Source organism: Neocloeon triangulifer, unplaced genomic scaffold, assembly GCF_031216515.1.
Source record: "Neocloeon triangulifer isolate White Clay Creek 2 clone unplaced genomic scaffold, ASM3121651v1 ptg000012l, whole genome shotgun sequence".
NCBI lineage: Eukaryota > Metazoa > Arthropoda > Insecta > Ephemeroptera > Baetidae > Neocloeon > Neocloeon triangulifer.
The window spans coordinates 7,127,857-7,149,111 of NW_026775554.1; the positions used below are offsets into that span (position 1 = coordinate 7,127,857).

Genomic DNA, 21,255 nt, shown 5'->3' on the forward strand with positions numbered 1-21,255 from the left:
TTAATTGCTTCTAAAAGGAGGACGGACTAAAACGAAAAGAGGAACGTGAAAGTGATTCGCACCTGCTGCCACTGTGCGGCGCCTCCTCTATCTCCCCCCGGTCCGGGTCGGCGCTCTCGTAAATTTCTTCTTCCCTGTATGAGCCGGTTCTAGAGCCACTCTGCGACTGTGGAGTCCTTCGAGACCCCTGCGGCAGGCGGTAGCGTCCGAAAACGAAGCGCGGGTCTTGGCCTCTGCAAAAAAGAATAAGCAGCTCGTTAGGCTGCGTCGAGCACCAGGTCCACGCTCGACTCCGGCCTCTTCCGTCCGCGCGTCACTATTCTTTGCCTGAATTGTCTGCAATATTTATTTTCTGAAAGCTATTTGACAATGTTATTTGTTTGAAAACGTCATCCTATGTGTACAGCTTTAACCACCTAATTTGGCATTGAATCAATGCAAGTATAATTTTGAGCTTACAGACTTCTTTGTATCAATATCAAAGTATTTCCAAATTCACAAATTAGCCATTTTATAAACACTTGAGGCACAGTATAGTTGAAACTTTCTTTGGCTAAAATTTTCATTCACAAGGTTCAATCAGACTCTCTGATGTACATTTTTTTTTCTAAGTATGACAATGTTTGTAAAAAATTAACTTTTAAAATAATCAAGACTTTCGAATAAAAGGAATGATGATTTTTTTTCCTGCTTAATACACTTATAAAATATTTTTTAATAATTTAAAACAAAATCGGAGATCAAATCATGTGTAGATTTGAACGCCTGAATTTTCAAAGGTATGCAACCGTCTCGCCACTTAATCCGAGCTGGTTGCATATCAATGCCACTGACAAAACTCTCTCCTCGCAGCACAGACAATCCCAGGCAAAGTCGCGCATTTCGCGGCGGAAGCGGTTTGGAATCAACCTTTTGATTATTTTCAACGCAACCATGGCGTGTGGGACGGTGGGAAAGAAGAATCAATGCGCGTGGATTGGGACGTTCAATTTTTAGCGACGGGTGGAGAGCGACAGGAGCTGATGGGCGGGTGACATGAATTTTTTTTGTACACGTCGGGAGTGTGTTTCGACATCACGTCAGTGTAAGTGTGTAGCTAATTTACAGTAAAAGAGGTCAAGTCGGAGGGGCACAGCAGGCATTTAGAAGAGTGCACAGAGCGAAAGCATGCGCGAGTGCAGAGTTACCTCCTCTACAGAAGGCACCGGGCCATGGACTGGGGGGCTGGTCAAACATTCACATGAAGAATTTGCGAGTCCTGCAACATAGATAGGGTCAGGCTCGCTTCTTTGCTACGATCTCGTCGGTGGCACACGCACTCACACACACACACACAGCGGGCAGGGTGGTAAATATTTTCGTGTGCGTGTGTGTGAGGGGAATGGGGCTTCTACTAGATTTTTCAAAGGCATGCAACGAGAAGAGTAATAATAAAAATTATAATAGATAAAACATCTTTTTAAGTGTCAGTCACAGCTTTTCTGCACGCTGTTCTCTGACACGTTCCCAACCAAAATTTAAAGAATATGATTGTTATTTTTTTTTCATTAGACACTATTTTTTCCTGGGAATGATAATTATTTGAAAAACTACAAAATAATTGAACAGGACAAGCGTTGTTTTGATTTCTACACACATTTTTTTCATGAAAACAGCGTGTCCATTTTTATTCTTTTGGGGAATTTTTTTAGGCAGCGCGTGGTTTTTAATTCAAAGACTTGGGGTGGAGTGGTGGTGAAGTTTCAGCATGTTGGAAGGAAGAGGGAGTTTGGATTTTTTTTATTTACTGAGTAGCTGCAAGGTGAATTAAAGCAGCAAAGTGCCAAAAATTGCTAACAATCGCGCTAATCTTTAAGGTGGGACTAAAATGCAGGCATCAAATCTATGAAAGTGAAAAGCGGCAGAATGAATGAATTAATGAATGTGCTACTAGTACCTTCTCCGTCCAGGTGTCATGTGCACGCTGAATAGTATATTTTCAAGTGTTAGTAACGCAAGTCACCATACGAGTAATATGTGTATTATTATGATAGAATAGTAGCATAGTGGTAATGATAGAGCATAGTAGAGAAAATTCCGAAAGAACAAGAAACAGAAAAGTATGTCTTGTAAAAAGATCTTATTTATATTTTGATACAAACTATTGGCAGTTATAATATTATATGTATATCCACAGTTAGGATGACAACAAAATAATAAAATTTATACACCATGTATAATAGAAAGTATCTAACAATTGAGTGTCTAATAGTAATAGTAAGTAATTAATAAAATCGAAAAGTTCAATTGACCTAGGTGCGGTCGTCCCATCGCCGATGACGGAGCCACGGTTTTGATTTTGAAATTTTCCAAATGTGCGCACACGTCAGCGGCGATTCAGACGCTTCGACGAGATTACTGAGAAGATGCTGTGCAACAAACAATAACGAAATCGAATACATTGATAAAGGTGTGAGAAGCAAATCAAGTAAACGTGCCAGTAAAGAATAGAATGTGTGATAATATACAATAATAATAATAAATAACTTGGTGCGATTGACAGAAATACACAATTCTCAATTCTGCAGAATAAAATGCTTTCTCTCAATTAATTAATAAGTCGAGATAGGAAATAATAATTATATTTTACAACTACCTCATGCATCACATTTAAGACGTACACTTGCTTGCAATCTGAGTAGTGTAGTTATTATATATATTTTTTTAGTAAAAAGGCTGCGCCTCTTTTCCAATCCAATGCCGACAAAGTATGCGATTGCAAAACACAAGCAAGATTAGTTAATTGTCTGCCTTTTAATAATCTCGTGTATTTAAGCATTTTTATTTATTATGTGAGTGAGTGTGCTTCATAATATAATTAGTTATCACCATCAATATTTAGAATATCTGCTTCAATCGCAATCCCAAAGTTATTTAAAATCTATTCTGCAAGTCAATAACATTTCGCGATTTTTCAGTTTGCTTTTCCCTTTTCCGGTGCTGCGAATATTTTAGTGTTTCCTGCCAGATTCAATCAAAAGTTTCGACATCGTTCCATTTTCCGATAGATAATTTTAGGGACGACCCCATACGATCTCAACTCTTTTTTTGCTGTGGCTCTCCTTAGAATATACGATATATGTGTTGTTAATTGTAAACTTATGCTTTTAGAATTGGGTGAGTTTTTGCTTGATCTCATTTAAGTTAAAAGCACGCGATTACGAACCTCCCGCCCCTACAGTGACAAAGGGTTAGTGAAAGATTCTGGGGTTGAAGAGCAGTAAGTGGTCTACATCTACAGACTAGAACATTAAGTATGTCAGACGAGTTATTTTAATTAAAAATATCCATATTATATTGAAATAAGCTATAGTCGGGCCAAGTAACATTGACATTTTTCATTGCTAATTTAAGAATAATTCCAACCTCAATAAAAAATCAAAACAATCGCAAATCAATCAGTTTCACCTGCTAGGCTGCGATGCTTATACATTCGAAGAAGGAACATTGATTCACACAACAGGGACCTCTCCTCTAACATTAAATCAGCTCTCAAAATACACCAAAGCTAAAGAGTATGTTTGTTTGATAGATGATTGTTAACTTTAGCCGAAAAATCATTTAGTTCTTATTATGTGAAAAGTTTACACGTCACTGTGGATCTATTGAGCTGCCATTAATGGAAAACACCAAAGGGCCGGACATTAAAAAGGGACTTAATGGTTTATTATTTTTTTTAATTGCAAACGATGGGGTCTAAACACGCGGGGAGGACGAGCAAATAAAAGTTGTCCAAGTTTATTTTAAACAGGAATTCACTCTTTCTAGGCGGAAAACAGCCACAATGAGCGCGTGGAGAAGTGCGTGGGACATTCTCGACAAATATAATAATACTTTTTTTTTTTAATTTATAGGACAAAGAGTCGCTCATCTATAGATATTTAAAAAAGTTTTGATCACCGATGAAGAAAAAGCTTTTGTCTGCTTGCGGACTCGCACTACCTCATCCGTCTCGCTGGACGTCCGAAAATTGATTTTTTTTTTTTATTAAATATTAGCGGAGTTGAGCTGCTTTATATTTTTTGTTATTTAAATATCATTACGAGTTAGAATATATTATATATAATAATCATCATCATTTCCCAATCGAATGCATGCTTTGCCTGCTGCAGAAACGTGAATTCGATTGTCCAAACTTACCTTAGTGTGTCTCGAAAATTCAACTCTCTCTGTCAACAGTATTAAAAGTCGCACATTTTTGTATGGATCTTTCTTTTTTTGTAAGTAAACTATTGCAAATATATCAACATGATATATCCCTCTCTCCCTAGTTAACATTGAATTGTAAAATACGCCCGTTCAGATCGCTGCAGGCATCGCGCAATAAAAATTTGTTGCTGGTATGTTCAACAAGCCAACATGAAAACATCGCAGGCTACCACTAATCTACTCATGCATGCACAAGTGCCAAGGAAACGAACGAACGAACGAGACAAATATTCATCAACACCACAGCTCCTGTTGCCGAGAGGAATATTATTTTTTTGTTCAGCTCATGCACGTAAGGCGTCAGGGTCTTTGGAGCTTGATTTTCAAAAACAGTAGCGGGGACCGAGGGCTTGAGCGAGTGTGTTATTTTTAAAGATTTTAGAATTCGCGAGATATTACGCTGTTGTTGTAAGCTCATGAGTCTGTTTTTGGAAATCAGACGCCGCAATTAAATATTAATCGGGGGAGGAAACACGAGGCGGACTGGCGCTAATAGTAATTGTACATGAAAGCCTCTTTATACTATCTAAGGCCCCAGGACTCTGGCGTTTCGGGCGAGTCGGCCTCGCGCCACGGTCTGGGCAGCATGCGTCTGTGGACGGGGGCGGACGTGGGGGCCGGCAAGTAGGAGGGGCGCAGGAAGGGGGCCGGGGAGGTAGTGAAACTGGCAGGCGACACCCACCCCTCGTTCTCGAGACGATAATGCCGATCAGCCTCTGTCTCCGACATTCTAATGTCCTCGGAGCCACTGGGGCTCATGTGGCGCGACGAGTGGTGCTCGAGTTGGCGGATTAAATCCTCGAGGTTGCGGATACGTATTGTGTTGCACGGCGGCACAGCGTCCTCGTCGCCACTATCACCGGCACTGCTTGCGATGGCCGCGGCCGCCACGGCCACCAGCTTTTCCTGGCTGGACTTGAGCAAACTGGGGTTCGGGTAGTCGCTGGCGTAGTCGTGCGGGTAGCACGCCTCCTTGAGCCGCAGCTCCTGGCTCCCGAGGCCAGACGGGCCCGCCCGGTTGGCGGCCGCCACGGCCGCTGCGGCCGCCGCCTCCAGGCCCACCGTGGAACCGGTGCGGTGCGAGGCGGCCGTCCGCAGCGCCTCCAGGATGTCCTCGTGGTAGCCGTTAAGGCTCTTCAGGGTGCGCTCCACCTCCGACACGGGCATGTCGCCCATCAGCGTGTTGTCCGACGACGACATCATGTCCTGGCTGTCCGACATCTCCTCCGCCCACTTGTCCTTCAGGTCTTGCACGGTGCCGTACGGACCAGACTTCTTCAGGATGCCCTTCTCGGGCAGCTTCGACGACGGCAGGTCGATGAACGACACGGCTTCTTCCTCTCCTGCAAAACGCCAGTGTGAATTCTCCCCACTCTTTTTTTTACCAAAACTATTCCTGATTTATGCTACACGACTTTCGCAATGAAAAATTCACAGTACCTGAAATCATGTCGTCCTCGCTGCCGGAACTGGCACCTAATCTTTTGAGCTGCATTTTATGATCCCTGCAACAAATGGGAATTTTGAGCAACTAGGTGATTAAAAAAATTTCCGCTCCTACTGACTTACAGCATAATTGATCGATTAAGGCGATTAAATTACCCTTCATTTAGCTATAAAGTAAAAAAAGGTTCAAAGTATGCATAATTCTGCTTGCATATTAAAACAATATGTTTCTCTATTTAATTAAAATTAAATTTTTAAAATGGAAGACATTTAATTATTCTTATTTTTTCTTTAATTTTAAAATATAATATTTGTATTTTTAAAAATTTTTTATATTCTCTTTTTGAAGCACAAAAAAAATTATATAAATTATAATCTAAAGATAATGAATTTAGGAAGAGATAGCCTGTCTTTACATAACTTACATAAGTTGAATATTAAGTATTAAAAATTGAAATGTTTTTAAAATTAAAGACTCATTGTGCACTTGAAACCTATTTAAAAAGTAAAATGTTGTGCTCCACTATATTGTTAAAATATCTATTCGTGACATTCATTTTCAAAGCTACTTACTGTAATCGGGCTGCTGCCATGCCAGGCGCAGTGGCGTGATTCACAGGTCTAAACAAAACTCTTCCCTGTGGATCTTGGCGACTGCGGATAAATTATCAAAGTCAATCATTGTTAGGGGTTTTTGTAATTTAATTAATTTAATGGTCGTTTTTTTGTACCTGTAGGAGGGCATGTTGCCAAAGGTGAGGATTTTGTTGGCACTGTCGAGCGCCGCCTGCTCCTCAGCAGTGTAGTTGCTACCAGCAGGGGGCGGTGGAGGCGGGGCGTCTCCGTGCTTGGGCGCGTAGTTTTTGGGCAAGGGTTTCTTGGCGTACGGCGGGTCGTACGAGTGCAGGGTGCTCCGTCTAGAATGTGCAAAGCGGCGCCGGTTAGAAAGGCCGGTCGTTTGCCTGCGCTGGGTGTGTGTGCTGATTTGATGAGGTGAAGTATGACACAACCAAACTCGAATCCGCCGCGTTCCCATTTCAATTCGAATTTAAAAGATGTATATTTTAGTTTTTGAACGAAATCAACCCGATTATTTTCAAACGCGGAGAACGGCGGCAGATTCGGGCGTTGAGCACGAAACACACGACAGAGAGAACACAAACTTGCAACACAGAGAGTTCAGATTACATCACCACAGAGGTGAAGCGTGCAAATTTGAGAAGATGGAACCAACTACATCGCCGCCAAAATACTTGCCTTTCTTCGACAAAAACTTGCCCCCAAAACTTCATTCTTCTCGAGTAAAAGTAGATAAAGAGTGAAAAATTAAAAAAAGACAGTGTTGGAAAAAAACCGAAATTTAATTTCCGCCCGATTGGATTTAATAATGAAAAATTCTCCACTTATCGGAAAATTCAAGAAGGGCCTTTCACCGGCAGACAAAAACCAAATTCGGCAAAACAGAAGCATAAGAAGAAAAGTCTGAAGTAGCTAGGTATGCAACCTGCTCGTCCTTTACGTCCGCAGGCACAGTCTAGCTGAACTTTTGGAAGTGGGGTGCGTGTGAGATAGTCGCATGCAGAAACACATTGGTTGGTTGTAGAAGAAGAAGAAGAATTGGTCTGTATGTTGAACTGTTTTTTAGTTACCTGTGGTCAGGTGGCGGCTCTGGCGGCAAAATTTTGGCGGCGATATGCGAGTGTGCGGAAGTGTTTGAAGTATTTTTTTTTCTCTTTGTGTCTGAATGACGGGTAGATGTCATTGAAAGAGAGTAACTGACGATATTCAACCTCTACCAAATACACTGATCGCATGCACTGACAGTCTACAGTCAGGAAATTGAGGAAAGGGGGCGGAAGCGGGGGTCGACGGAATTGATTTTTACTTTTTTCTTCAAAATCCTATTTTCCATCTATGACTTTGGGGGGAATCGGAAACAAATGAAGCTTCCGATTTGACTTAAAAACGGATTTTGACAGGGGTGATTTTGGTGCAGGGTAATCTTGTGTCAGTTATTCCATTTTTCTATAGTGATATCATCTCAAGTGGGACTGTGTCAGCTTGTTTTTCTGATGTCTCAGCGTATATTTACTCAAGTAAACAGATTAATGGATTGAGTGATCGTTTGGATTTTTAGCGTAACAATCACATACCTGAGGTTGAACACTGAAAAATTGCAAGAGAGTTTCGTCCGACAAAAATCAAAGGCAAAATATATCGATGCCAGATAAGTAGTGTGAATCGAGTGGGGCCTACGTAAAAATATTCGTTTCATGCTCTAGATGGTATCATAGAGAGACGATCGGTTGAAAGGAAGGAAAAAAGAAACTAAATCAAAAGTTTGTATGAGAGGTTCCCAAAGAGCGAGATAGAGAGATAATTGTTTCTAGATAATGAATGGTTCAGTTTCGACATGGTACTAGAGTCTGTAAAAATATAGGTAAAAACAGATTTCTGGGGAAGGAGTCAGCACTTAATGCACAACCAAAAAGGTAGTAGTTTCAGTTCAATTCGTCTGATCGCGCGCAAAAATCAAATGCCAATCGTGAGAAGAGAAATAAGTTTTGCACCATCCAGAACAACGTTTGATTTTATTTTTCATTTTCAATTCTTTCGACTGATTGAAGTTTATAATTAATAATAATTGGGACTCGGAAAATAATATAAAGTAAAAACAAAACGGCCGCTTTTTCAGTAAGATTACCCATTATTAAAGAATTTGGTCGAAAACATGCAACACGAGAGAAGAGAGAGAATTTTAGCTTATGGCAGAGAGAGGTTTTTGAATGTTTAAGAAGAAAAGAGAAAAAAGAGCTAGAGAGAGCTCATTGTTTGATTTGCAAGAAGAGAGGTGATCTACATTACAACACACTGGCATGCCAACACGGTTCAAGAAACTTGGCTTGCAAGAATAATTAAACCTGGGTCTACTATTCAGTGCAAATCAGAAACGGCTTTTCGGATTGAATAATCTCTAAATAAGCGGATGGGAAATAAAAACTTCCTCTAGAAACGAAAATTCAAAACGTAGATGGCGTGAAAGAAAATAATATATGGGAGAAAGTTTTCTAATCGATTTAAAAGCCAGGTGTTGAAGAAAGGGTTTGATTATTATTATTTTTTCTCATCAGAAAGAAATGGAAAAGTTGTTATTTAATAGTAGTCACAGGTTTTTCTGGTTTTACAAGGAAACACATAAAGATGTGGAAATGATAAAGATTATCGCCCACGTAAAAAACCAATAGTTTTGTTTTCAGGAGAGACACACGAATAACAAAAAGAGCGGATGTTGCGAATGGTGCAGTCAAAGTTGAGAAAGAAAAATCAGAATTTCACTCAAAATGAGTTGATTGAGAGAACACAGAAAAAGAAATTATTTGATTGAACGAGAATTAAAGTGAATGAGCAATTTATTAGTATTATTCTTTTTTCTTTTGCAAAAAACGTGAAATAAATTCTTTTGAAATAATCCCGTGATAATACAAAGATAGAGACAAAACTGCTCGAATCAATCAATCAATCGAAGAGAGAAAGATAGAGAGAAGAGAGAAAAGAACACAGAATACAATTAGAGCAAGTAATACCTCTTTAGTTCTGCAATGAACACTAACCTGAGACACAGGGAGAAGTTTTTGTGGACAACCACTGACCTGTAGCAAAGGGCCATCAGGGCAAACATAATGAACACGCCCCCCACCACGGACATGAGCGTCACCACCAAGAACACTGTGTCAGTGCTGTGGTAGTTTTCTGTCTCACGTCAACCAACAAACCACATTTAAGATTGTTAGATAGAAGTAGTGTCACATCCAGCGGGTTCGGCAGGCACAGGGGTACGGCACATTTCATCGCCATACACGCATTTTGAGTCATTTTGTACAGTGGATGCAAAGACGGACGACGTCCAGAAGAGACGGCATGCACGAAACAGAGAGAAAAAAATGGAGAAATAAAAATCTTGTTTTACTTCATAGGATATTACATAATATAATCTTAGTTAATTAATAATATCGGTAAATATGATTTTCTTTTATTAGTATAGAGAGTGGGATCAGCAAATTGAGGGCATAATTATTAATGAACGGTTGTATGTTAATCACTGTTTGTGTCAAGGGGTGACTTTGGATATTGCAGCGAGTGTTTTTGGTGAACAAGATTAGCACATATTATCGAGATTTGATTAAAAAAGACTGATAACTACATGAGTACATATGGGGCTGGAGAAATTTGCCATTGTTTGATGAATTGACAAGTGCCATGTCCTAAAATTTTACACGTGCATATATATATATATATATATGAAACTGGAATGCAAAAGTATATTTATTTTTATTAATAGCAATTATATAAAAAATAAATGTTTATTTTAATTGTCTTTCAGTTAATTACAAACTTAATTATTAATAGAATTAATATTTTTAGTTTTATATTTATTTAATTATTCATTTTAAAATTTTTGTATTATTATATCAACTATATTAGTTTATTTTTTAAGTTTTAAGGTTTCTTACGATATTTTTAAATATGAAACTTTGATTCATGCCCAATTTCAAACACATTAATATTGACTATTACGATGGAAACAATAGCCTTGGATCTCCAGCCCCACCTGGCCCCATCATGCAGTTTGGTAAAAGTTTGATTAATTTTTACTGTAAGTCTGGGAGGCCTGCTTCGGAAATTGAATCGACGCTGCTCAAAGGGGCCAATCGAAAACTTAATAATAGGACAAACTTATAAAAAAAACCAAAATATATCAATCATAACGAATCAAGAAATAGTAAGATGTTGGTCCGTCTTTAATCTAGATTAGAACACCAAAAGCCATGGCATCAGCTCCTGCAGGCACGAACCGGGCGGAATACAGAAAATAAATCTCTTATACATATTGAAAAAAAGGGGCAAATACGTAATAGCTGGTGAGAACACAGAGTTATGGGCCAAAGACACAGCTGCATCAGCCTCCGTGCGACACACATTAATTGTAATATTAAAAAAAAACGAAAAACGATTATTTCTGTACTCTCTTGCTTGCCGGTTCAAGAGATTTTTAAAATATAAAACAACGTGACACACATAATGATTTGTAGTATTTATGTCAACATAGTATTATATGATGTGTACACAGAGTAAATAAGAACTTGTGTTGAAACTGACGCCGAAGAGCACATCACAGACCGACTTGTGGGTCTCTGATGCGCTCCGTAGGCGCGCCATGCAACGAAAATTAGTTTTAAAGAGCTGTACTTTTTACTCATTCCCACCGAATTTGACTCAATTATTAGCTTGTTTAACAAATCCAATGGCAAGAAAATCCAAAATATTTTCACAAATATAAAAATTTAATGAATTTTAAATTTAATTCGTTTTTTTTTATTGTTATTATTTAGTTTTCATTGATTAAACAAAATAATTAAAGTACATGGATGGGATGGATTTCCTTAATTTTGGAGGCGTTGAACAAACTCAGAGAAACGAATACCAATTATTATGTGATCATACATGAGGGCTAGCAAGAAGAGTTTAAGATACTTCTACCGAGCACCAAGTACAGTCAAGTAAGTGAAAGTTTAAATGATGGATATCGATTGTGTTCGATGTTTGTTGAGAAATCAAAAGGAAAAACAACAACCAATGGTGATACTTAATTTACAAAACGATTAATCAGAGCTTAATCGAGATGTGATTCAAAATTAAAAACTTCCAATGAGAAAGAATTTAATTCAAAAATAATATAATAACAATAATGATGAGCAAGGGCGAGTTATTTTGTTTGAAATAAAAAAGTGCCCGCGCCAAGCTCTGCAGACATAGAAGTGATCACTGTACCTGTAGCAAACAGCCATTAGTGCAAAGCATATGAAGACACCTTTCACTACGCCGACTAATATGAAAACCATGGTCAATGTGGTTAGATTGTTTGACTGGCCACCTGTGAAGTGCCACATGCAAGCATGGATGAGAATCAACTTGTTCGGTAGCGTCGAAAAGCGTCACAGCTGAATATTAATGCGCCTTAATTGACTGCAGCAATTATTTTTTAAAGTTTCAGCCAATTAATGGGAGGGTGGAAATAAATTTTCCGACATGATTTGCACCAAAATGTGTGTGGCCTGCAAATTATTAACCGTGCTGGTGCGACGGGTTATAAAATCTTCCATAAAATTTGTGGAGGTGCTTCATATTGCGACTATGTACATACATTTTAGTGCAAACAAGTGGTGTGAATTTTGTATCGAGTGTGAAAATCGTTTTCAGAAGATTTCCCACCTACAAAGGACAAATTTATTTGGGCAAAAATTTATTATTCTTAATATATGTCATAACAATTATTGCTCTGGAGGCTCTGCAAAAATTGTTAAAAAAATCCTGCCAACTTCAAGTTGGAAAAGTGAATTCTCACCGTAAAACTTTTCTTCTCTGGTCATTTTGTCCTTGAAGTCCTCTTTTGTTATAGTTCCGCTGCCCCCAGAGACGGGCACTGATGCGGATGTGGTGGCGCCTGACATGTAAGGCGGTTGGGTTACGTCAACCGAGACTGAGCAATCTGTACCTGCCCAGCCACTGTTGCAATAGCACTTGTTCATATTTGTGCAAACCTATAATAGAATAAAATAATTTATTCTCGGTTTTAGTTTTATGAAATTTATGAAGATAAAAGTAGATTAAATTTAATTGTTCATCATAACGATACAATTATAATTATTATTTTATAACAATTTCAAATAAATTGAATAAATGAATATTACAAATTTAATTTTGTTAATACAGTATTAAATATAATTTTAAATAACAAAAACTATAAGTAGTGAAAATTAAAAAAAAAAATAGTTAAAAAATATAAAATCAAGATTTTGATTTTAAAAGTATTTTTAAATAATGCATTCTGCCAGTACAGTTATGATTTTTAATTTTTTTAACCGCAAGGAAAAATTTGTCCTAAAAGTCTAATAATGCCTGAGCTATGTCAACTTACCCCATTGCCTGAACACTGCAAATTGTTGTGGTTGCTCGGGCACTTGCCTTGGTCAATGTGCGGGAAAATGCTAACACAAGTCTGATTCACGCAAATCTGGAAGGGAGAAAACAATGCAAAACCACAATCGCAAATAAATTACTTGAAATTGTTACCAAATTGTCACCACAAGGCGAACCGTCTCGGACTAGTCCCATGTCGGGAATTTCATTCGAGTTGATTGACCCCGACGTGACCTTGCATTCAAACTCCTGGCCCTCGACCGAGACAATTGTTCTGTAGTACTGTCTATCCATTCCAGCTATTATGGGGTAACGATTTCCACCAGAGCATTGAAGCGAACCACACCGCACATTTCTTAAGAAAAATTATTATTTTTTTCTCAATAGGAGATGAAATGCTACAATTCTTACTCTTTTTCGCATTTAATGAAAAAGTCTCCATATTTTCCGCAGTTGCCATTGACAGAGCCCTGAGAATTGAAATGCTCATAGCATTTTACGTCAGATTCAACGCCACCTAATTATTTCATAGTTATATTATATTTGATTTTTTGAAGGTTTGTAAAAAATTTACCAAAGCCCCAGATTTGTTCGCACTGTAAATTGAGCGTGGGGCAGACGCCATTGAAGCAATAGCCAGTGTTGGAAGCGCATGGACTGCCATTCTTACGATAGAGGTCGGTCGGACACTGTCCGGTCTCGCCGGTGCAATACTCGGGTAGGTCGCACTCGTTGGATGCGTCGCGACACGGAGTTCCCTTTGCTCTCAACTAGAATATTTCCAAATAATAAAAAAAAAATTAATTTCACATTTATTTATTTGTTTCCTTGCATTCTTACCCTGCAGTTGTCGCAGCAGGGGCCGGTGGCGCACTCGGACTCTTTGGTAATTTTGCACGTGAGGGGGTCGCAGCACGGATCTTTTTCGCGACATGACTCTAAAGTGCCACAATCGCAATCCTCACCCTCCTCCACAATCAGGTTGCCACAAGTGCGACGAATATGCAGCTATTGAAAAAGTACATAAGCCATTTTAATTAGAGTTAATGTTTTTAAATTTAATGCGGTTTTTTTTTCAAACAGGCCCAAAATATGTCATTTTACGCAATAAAAGTGAAAATTTATACCAAATTGGGCTTAAAATTGGTATTTTATATTAGTATAAATTACTGCAGTTTTCATAAATAATAATAATTAATATAAAATTAATCATTTATTTTATATTGGCTATATTTAAAGTAGAAAGTATTAAAATAAATTATTTTAAAGACTTTTAAAAACTAATGGAGCATTTTAACTCAGATGCATGCATTAAATCAAAGTTAGATTATTATTTTCTTTCTTTAAGGTAAATTGCAGCTTTTTGTATTATATTTATGAAAATTGTCATACCACATCAGCGACTTCATTGGGCTTGTTTAACAAGCACAAGGCGAGGCTATTGCGGAGTGTGTCGATGTAGTCGCTTCTGCTGCACTCGGAGAACATGTACGGCTGCACGTTGTTGTGGCCGACGATGCTCTGGGCCATTATGCAACCGTGCCAAGTTGTGCACTCGCATTCCTTTCCTGAGATGGGAAAAGGGTTAAGATTATGCAAGATTGTGGCCACACTTCTTGGCAAGTGAGTTTCCATTTAGAAAATTAAATTCATGTTTTCAATAAAAGATGGCAATCCAAAGTTTTCTACTGCATTATTTTGAAAAACTATGCAGATGATAACAATTTTCTTCAAAAAAATCAGAAAAATGATACTTTACGAAGATGCATTTTTAGCATTTATTTTTTAAATAAAATAAAAAAATTGCCACTTACTTCCGTCATCGTGTCCCATGCCGATGTTGTGTCCGATCATGTGGGCCATGGTGCTGCCCAGGAGGTGCGGTTCATACACATTGATGTCCACGCTGATGCCAACCGACTTGGCGGTGCACACGGTCTGCGGCACGGCCATGCCACTTTCTCCGCCCGAGAAAGTTTCACCCCTGCGAATATAGTCGCGTGTTTAATCAAAGGAGTGCAAATATTGTTGCTCGACGAGCAAGTCGGAGCGACAATTTAAATATTTGCTGCGACTTGAAACTCCCGAGCAAGAGTCGAATGAATCACGCGCGCTCCAACTTTTGAGATAATTTCGTTAGGCGCGCATTAATTTGCGAGGGAAGCACTCACGAGAGCAGTTGGGTCGTGTCCTTCTCCACCGAGTACAGCTTGCGCGACGTGTAGTCGTTGAAGTTGAGCAGGGCGCGGCTGATGTCTTGATTGCGGTCCACCATCGCCTGGTTTGTGTTCTGCCACGTCTCGATGTAAACCACCGACACCCGAGTTCGCAACGTTCGAAAGTACTGAAAATTGTCAAGAATCATAATTAAAGAAAATTTTGTAATTTTCCTTAGAAAAGATAAAAAACAATAATAAAAAATTTGGTTTTGCATTTATTTTATTGTTGAAATCAATTAATTAAAAATGCGGAGCTTTGTCTTTTCATGGTCTCAAAATTTGATTCAGAAAGCCAAATTTGTACTTTCTGACCCCTATCATTTGAATAAGGTGAATAAACTTGAAACAAAACAAAACTAATTTTTAATTTTTTGCTTTCCTTCTTTCTTTAATTTATTGCAACTTTGGAGATCTATTTTAGGGGAATCCATTGTTGTTTTATCTTTTAAGGATAGTTTCACTTGATGAAACATAATGTTAATTACTTATTTGAATTTATTTTTCAATCAAATTATCGAACTGATTGGGTATTATCTCGCATCTTATTGTTAGTTAGCAAACAATACACCAATATATTTTACAGTGAAACAGTGAAAAAAAATTGGTGGTCTTTTTTAATATTCCACGCTTTGAAATTTGATAGAAAAAATAATCAGATTACAAACAAATTTTCCCCCGACATTTGAAGCAATCTTTTTTTCAATGCTGCCCTTTGCCTGGAGGAAGACAAGAGCTCCTTTTGTCTGAAAAATCTGTTGCGTAAAGTGATTTATCTCTGAAGTGAGTTCTCATTTTTTTTCGTGCGAACAAAAGGGTCCCCTCGACAGCCTGATGAGTGATAGGGGCCATTTCGCGGCACGGACACGCCTAATAATAATAAAGCCTGGCGGGCCGTGCATCCAATGTGACAAAGTGAAGTGCGGCCGCCGGGCCATTTTATTCCGCGGATTGCATTGTGATGATGCTCTCTCGCAGAGATAATCTTTCGCTATGGCTTTGTGCACGCACCCGCTTTCGTGTATTTGTATATTATCAAGGGCTAGTGCGTGTGTGCGTTCGGGACTAGCTCTTCCGCAGACAAATGAAAGTGGTGGACGGATACACATTCTATTATTACGGTTATTCGTCAGAGTGGCAGCTTAATTACTATTATCGTTAATCGCGAAAAACAAAGAGCAGAAAATGGACTCAAACTCACCAGGTCAGCGATGTTGGCAACCTGGATCGCGTCCGTGACCACGTCTTGCCGCGAGCTGCCGTTCCTCTTCTCAAACTGGAAAATTTTAAGAACAAATTAGTTTCACATACATACTGCTAATTGTTTATATTTCATTTCCATAACTTATGTCACATTAAGGATTATTTGAATAGATTATTTTGAAACCTGCGTTTCTTTAAAACACAAATTTTTTGTGAGCTTCTTGCTTTAAAAATTAATTAATTAATTAAACAATAAGACATAAAATATCAAAATTTATTGTTTCAATTTGGAACACTCACTCTAGTGAAGTTCACAAAATAAAATACTGTAATTGGTGCATATAGAAAATTTTAGTTTGCAACGTAAATTATGTTAGCTAATCACATTAAATTAACTATCAGAGATGTCAACTTCTTCAAACAAAAATTATATTCCTTAAACTTTTTTTGAATTATTAAAAATTTAATAAAGTACTTAGTGCTGTCAAATTATTAACTTAATTTAACTTTGTTTGTTAACACTCCATTAATTTTTCTACTGAATGTCCAAATTATTGAATTTTTGAAGTCCCAAATCATAGATTTAAATAAAAAATACAAACAATTATAATTATTGCTAAAATTAGAATGTAAATTTTGTTGCTCACCATGGCTTTGTCCAGGATGAGCGCCAGCTCGATGTACTTGGTGGTGTCCCGGACGTCCCTGGGCACTCTGCCTGGCTGGGCGGAGGGGGTGGGCGCCTCCCTAGTGAACTTCTTCTTGAGGCGCCACTCCATGTTGACGCTGTTGGCGCAGCCCTTGTGCTGCTTTGTGCGCGCCTCAAATATCACGTGTGGATGCTTCTGCTAAAGAAAGCAAAGCTGTGCAGCAATCATAATCGAAACAACACCTCGCTCGCTCGCAGTTTGCCTCTAATTATTCTGCTCGCCTGCTCGTCTCTAATTCGAGCGAGCAGCCGCAAAAGCGGCGACAACTCTCGAACTGCAGACACTCGACGAGAATTATGTGCCAAGAAATTACTCTTTAATGAGAAAGGACAAGTAGTTCCACCACGGCTTTTGTCACCCGCTCTCTCGGGAGGGATTTGCAGTTGGGCACGAATTTCGGGATAATTGAGGTTTCGAGCGCCGAAATCTTTTCCGAGCCGACACTGCGACGTGTGACAAGCGCGCCAAACTACCAACCGCATCATTAAGATTCGGTGCGCAGACTGAATATTACGTTATGGGGAGCATGGAAAATCAAAATTCCTCGATAAAAACGACGTAAACACTCATGATACAATAAATATGAAGTTTCACTTCATTATTCTAACTGCAACTAAATTATATTTAAAGTTGACAATGATAATTTATTATTAAATTCATAGTTAAAATTTAGTTGCTCTGATTAGTTTGCTATTGATAAATTTATATTTATACAATAGAAGTTTTTATTTTATGTAAATTTTTTAAGCCCATTAGGGCAAAATAACTCAAAAAATTGGCTGCATTAGCGTAAGTGAGCTTTTACGTCACTAACTTAATATTCTAATCACGCGTTTTTGAGGCCGACTCTGTTGCTCTCGCCGCCGGCCAAACCTGTGCGTGCGTTTTGCGTCGAGTGTGTTGTACGCGAGTGTGTTTTGTCTGCAGTAATTATGAGACAAAGCTCTCGCCACTAATTTGTTTCGTCGGCGTGCAGCTGAGACTGCCGGGAAATGTAAACGAGCGTCGACTTGGGACACAATCCGACTCTCTGCTGATTTCTTGGTGGAGCCGCATTGTTTTCACGCGCACGGGGTGCTGGAATTTAATTAGCACCACCACTCCATCAGAGTTTGCTAACTAAACCAATTACTTTGGGTCACGAATAGCGGGAAAACAGAGAGATAATCGCATATCGGGAAGAGAAGAACAAAATTAAAAAAATCATGAGAATTAAAAAAAAGTTATATAGCAATTTAAAATCCACCAAAATTTTAAAATCTTTTTCAATTTTGCTTCAAAACTGTATCTATCCAGATATTAAATATTCCATATGTATACATTTTATTTATTTATGTCCTTCAAAAAATTTGTTGTATGGGTCAGTTATTCATTGTCAGATTAATTTTAAATTCAGATATAAATGATCTTGTGATAAAAAAAACATTTTATTATAATTTTTGCTCATTTTTGCAAGCCTTTTAATGATTTAGTTACCGAGCTCACTAAACAAGTAATTCAGGCGCGATTATTTCAATGTGGGACGCGCGGCTCTTTTTACAACGAGCCATGAATAATGAATCGAGAATGGCGTCGACTTTGCGCTGCGAGAGAACAACTTTTGTCGCAGCGTTGAGCTATTATTTTATTCGTCGACGCTTTTCCGCCTTGTCTACTATAGAGCGAGCAATTCTCATTTCGTGCGTGCGTGCTTGCCTAATAGAGAGCCATGCAACAAAAGAAGAGGAGCACACACTCAAGCTCTCGGTAAATTTCCTTCTGCTAAAGAAAGTTTTCTGCTCGTCTGATGCTCCTCTGCGCTCTGTTGTTAATAATTCTCTGGCGGGGGAAATTTGCTTCCTGTTTTGCTCGGAAACTTTGGAAAAATTTATGCCCCCATTCTAGACTCCGCCTTATACCGTCGAGGGGAATTTCTAACTGTACATTCTCTGGGCAAAAAGCAGAGGCAAGCTCGGAACTACCTTTTTTCCTTGCATTGAAATGATTCTGATAAAATTTTGAAGAAATATTTTCTGCTTACGATTTGTTTGCAAAGGAAAATTGGTTTGATCGCGTTGGAAAAAATTCCCTTTGAAACATTCGCCAATTCCACCTTGTTCGATAAAGTCGAATAAAATTGTAATATCTGGAAGATTTTGTATTACTCGACAAGCCGAAAATATTTGTGCCGCCGGAAATAATAATGCTGGGCCGAAAGCGTTTTGTCCTCTCCCTCTTCGCAGTCGGGCACAAAAATGCAATAAAAATAATAAGGGGATGGCGATCGGAAAAGGCCAAAGGCCGAAGCGATTTGTCAATATATTGGACCACTTATAGTTGGCAAAGTATTCTCCTAATTCTCAGCCAGTAGCCCCTCGATGCACCAAACTATAAAAACTCGGCGAGGAAATTTACGATCTGCAGAGCCCGTCGCTTTTACTTTGGCAGACACTTATTTTTTCCAGCTTTTTAACGTAGTGCGATTTTCACTGGGCTAGAGAGGCTTTGAAGTCGCCTGCACACTTTGCACCATTGCTGATGTACGTATAAGGCAAAGGGTCACAATTACACGCGAGTCGCATTTGACGTGAAAAGCAGCGAGTGACTGGCCGAGCGTTATGTAATGCCAGCAGAGAGAGAGAAACTTTTGGCACTTGGCTTACAAGGGCCCTTTCTGCTGGTGCGCTGCTGGCCGGGGTCAAGGAATCTGACAAGGAAGCAATTACTAATTCCTCGGGAGGAAACGCCGTCATTTCCTAGAGCTACAAGTAAGCAACTCGTCTCGGTGCGGCGACGACAAATCGCATCGCCGCACGAGAGAAGTCGATAACACAACATGTGCCTTCCTTTTATATACTACATACCATTACTATATTTGGAGGAGTGGAGCTTGTTAAGAAAAGTCATTTTCTTTTATATCTCAAATACAAAATGCTGATAGGGAAAATAACTTTGTTATTCCGAGGCAAAAGCGTAAAAATCTCAATTTCCTCAATTAAAAATTATGAAATTTATACTTTAATCGCTTTAATCATTATTATTGATGTTTAATTGTCAACATTGTTGCAAATACATTGTTAATATTCAATTGTTGAAAACTTAAAAAAGGAATTGTTGAACAAAATGGCACCATCACTAGCAATAATTTTGTTAAAACTTCCGAAAAAAAACCTATCCACCGCAGTGAGCCTCTACGAAATTTTAATGAAATAAAAACAAATAATATTTATCATAGGAAAACTACAATTTCATTATAAAAGGAGCAAACTTGCCTGAAAACGGTGAAAAACAGCATGAAACTTTCTAAAAAAGATTCTTAAAAATTATACAGCCACACGTTTTGTTAAAATGAGTTGATTTTGTTTCCATTTTGAAATATAATACTTATATCTTAAATTATCACTCGACTATACAAATTAATTAATTAATTACAAATTATATCATCAAATTGATATCAAAACTCGTTTTGTGAAATAAGTTCTAATTAAAGTGCTCATTTTTTTTCAACTTGATTGATTGTTTCAGGAATTATATTCAAAAACTTCAATCGCTGGAATAATTTGAATCTGAATATAATGTAAGTTATAGATGAAAGCCGTTAAGACGGTTTGGTTCTGCGAATATTCTGAAAGATGGCCAGACTCACTTCTATATTCCCATAATGCCGTCCACTAAAAATTCACGTTACGTGCAAAACGACCCACTTCTTCTTCTTTATGGCATCAAAATATGCGCGAGCACATTGTCCGAATCACCGGTGATTAAATTCGACGGCTTCTCTTGGTCTAACTCCCGAGGGCGGGTCCAAATCCGGCCAGGAAATGAGCTTGATTTTGAATTTATGATTGGGTCGCTTTTACGACCGGCGTCTCGGAATTACGGCTGACAGGGTGAGTGAATTTTTAGCAGTTCGCCTTGAATGCTCGCACCAAAAATCTACATTTTATTTACGCCGGCAAATTTGCTTCTCGGAAATGTATCTTTATTGTGGCGTTGAAAAGGGATTTTTTTTGTCAGGCTACAAAGGTGGTTTAATATAGAAGTTGAGAGCGAAAAGGGCAGTTGTTGCGGCGTCGACAAAGGCGAGAGACCGCTTGCTTTTTGTCGTCGTTCGATTTGCATACAACTAGGCATCCGGCAGGTCCACCTTGCAGAAGGGTGGCCACGCCAATTTGCAGCGCGCACAAAAGCGGAGGCCGCGTTGCCATGCCGACCGCGACCTTCCCGGAAAATCGACTGACAACACACTATTCCCATGCTAAAATCAAGTCCTGTTTATTTAGCCATGAGCGGCGTATTTGCACAAACGGCCGCTTTGAAATATTTGCGCGTCAATAATTGCGTTACCATTGAAAAACGTTAATTAATATTACACACAAGAGTTAATTATTTATTGGAATGTATGCTTTGTGCGAAAAATCACTTTTTTGATTGACTTTGATTGCCAACCACCAGAAACGTTAAATTGGAAACTT

The 21,255-nt window shown here is 38.6% G+C and overlaps 2 protein-coding genes across 12 annotated transcripts in view; one reads left to right on the forward strand and one right to left on the reverse strand.

Annotated features, from left to right (window-relative positions):
• LOC132196422 (transmembrane protein 222) overlaps positions 1 to 21,255 on the forward strand; it is a 30,221-nt gene that overhangs the window by 5,654 nt on the left and 3,312 nt on the right. The window lies entirely within an intron of this gene.
• Positions 1 to 21,255, reverse strand: part of LOC132196420 (disintegrin and metalloproteinase domain-containing protein 23) — a 233,040-nt gene that overhangs the window by 4,562 nt on the left and 207,223 nt on the right. For 4 of the 11 annotated variants that reach the window (XM_059619043.1, XM_059619050.1, XM_059619049.1 and 1 more), the window contains 19 exons: positions 16,739 to 16,939; positions 16,090 to 16,164; positions 14,844 to 15,016; positions 14,487 to 14,656; positions 14,065 to 14,240; positions 13,513 to 13,680; positions 13,247 to 13,442; positions 13,084 to 13,189; positions 12,826 to 13,027; positions 12,671 to 12,766; positions 12,098 to 12,293; positions 11,524 to 11,626; positions 9,306 to 9,344; positions 6,426 to 6,611; positions 6,268 to 6,348; positions 5,689 to 5,753; positions 4,931 to 5,591; positions 1,937 to 1,963; positions 63 to 233 (listed from right to left, as the gene is read on the reverse strand). In XM_059619043.1, the coding sequence (XP_059475026.1) occupies positions 63 to 233; positions 1,937 to 1,963; positions 4,931 to 5,591; positions 5,689 to 5,753; positions 6,268 to 6,348; positions 6,426 to 6,611; positions 9,306 to 9,344; positions 11,524 to 11,626; positions 12,098 to 12,293; positions 12,671 to 12,766; positions 12,826 to 13,027; positions 13,084 to 13,189; positions 13,247 to 13,442; positions 13,513 to 13,680; positions 14,065 to 14,240; positions 14,487 to 14,656; positions 14,844 to 15,016; positions 16,090 to 16,164; positions 16,739 to 16,939 (3,092 nt within the window). Of the gene's footprint in view, positions 1 to 62; positions 234 to 1,187; positions 1,259 to 1,936; positions 1,964 to 4,930; positions 5,592 to 5,688; positions 5,754 to 6,267; positions 6,349 to 6,425; positions 6,612 to 9,305; positions 9,445 to 11,523; positions 11,627 to 12,097; positions 12,294 to 12,670; positions 12,767 to 12,825; positions 13,028 to 13,083; positions 13,190 to 13,246; positions 13,443 to 13,512; positions 13,681 to 14,064; positions 14,241 to 14,486; positions 14,657 to 14,843; positions 15,017 to 16,089; positions 16,165 to 16,738; positions 16,940 to 21,255 lie in introns of those variants that run through there. The other 7 variants (XM_059619053.1, XM_059619045.1, XM_059619054.1 and 4 more) reach the window with 7 other exon arrangements.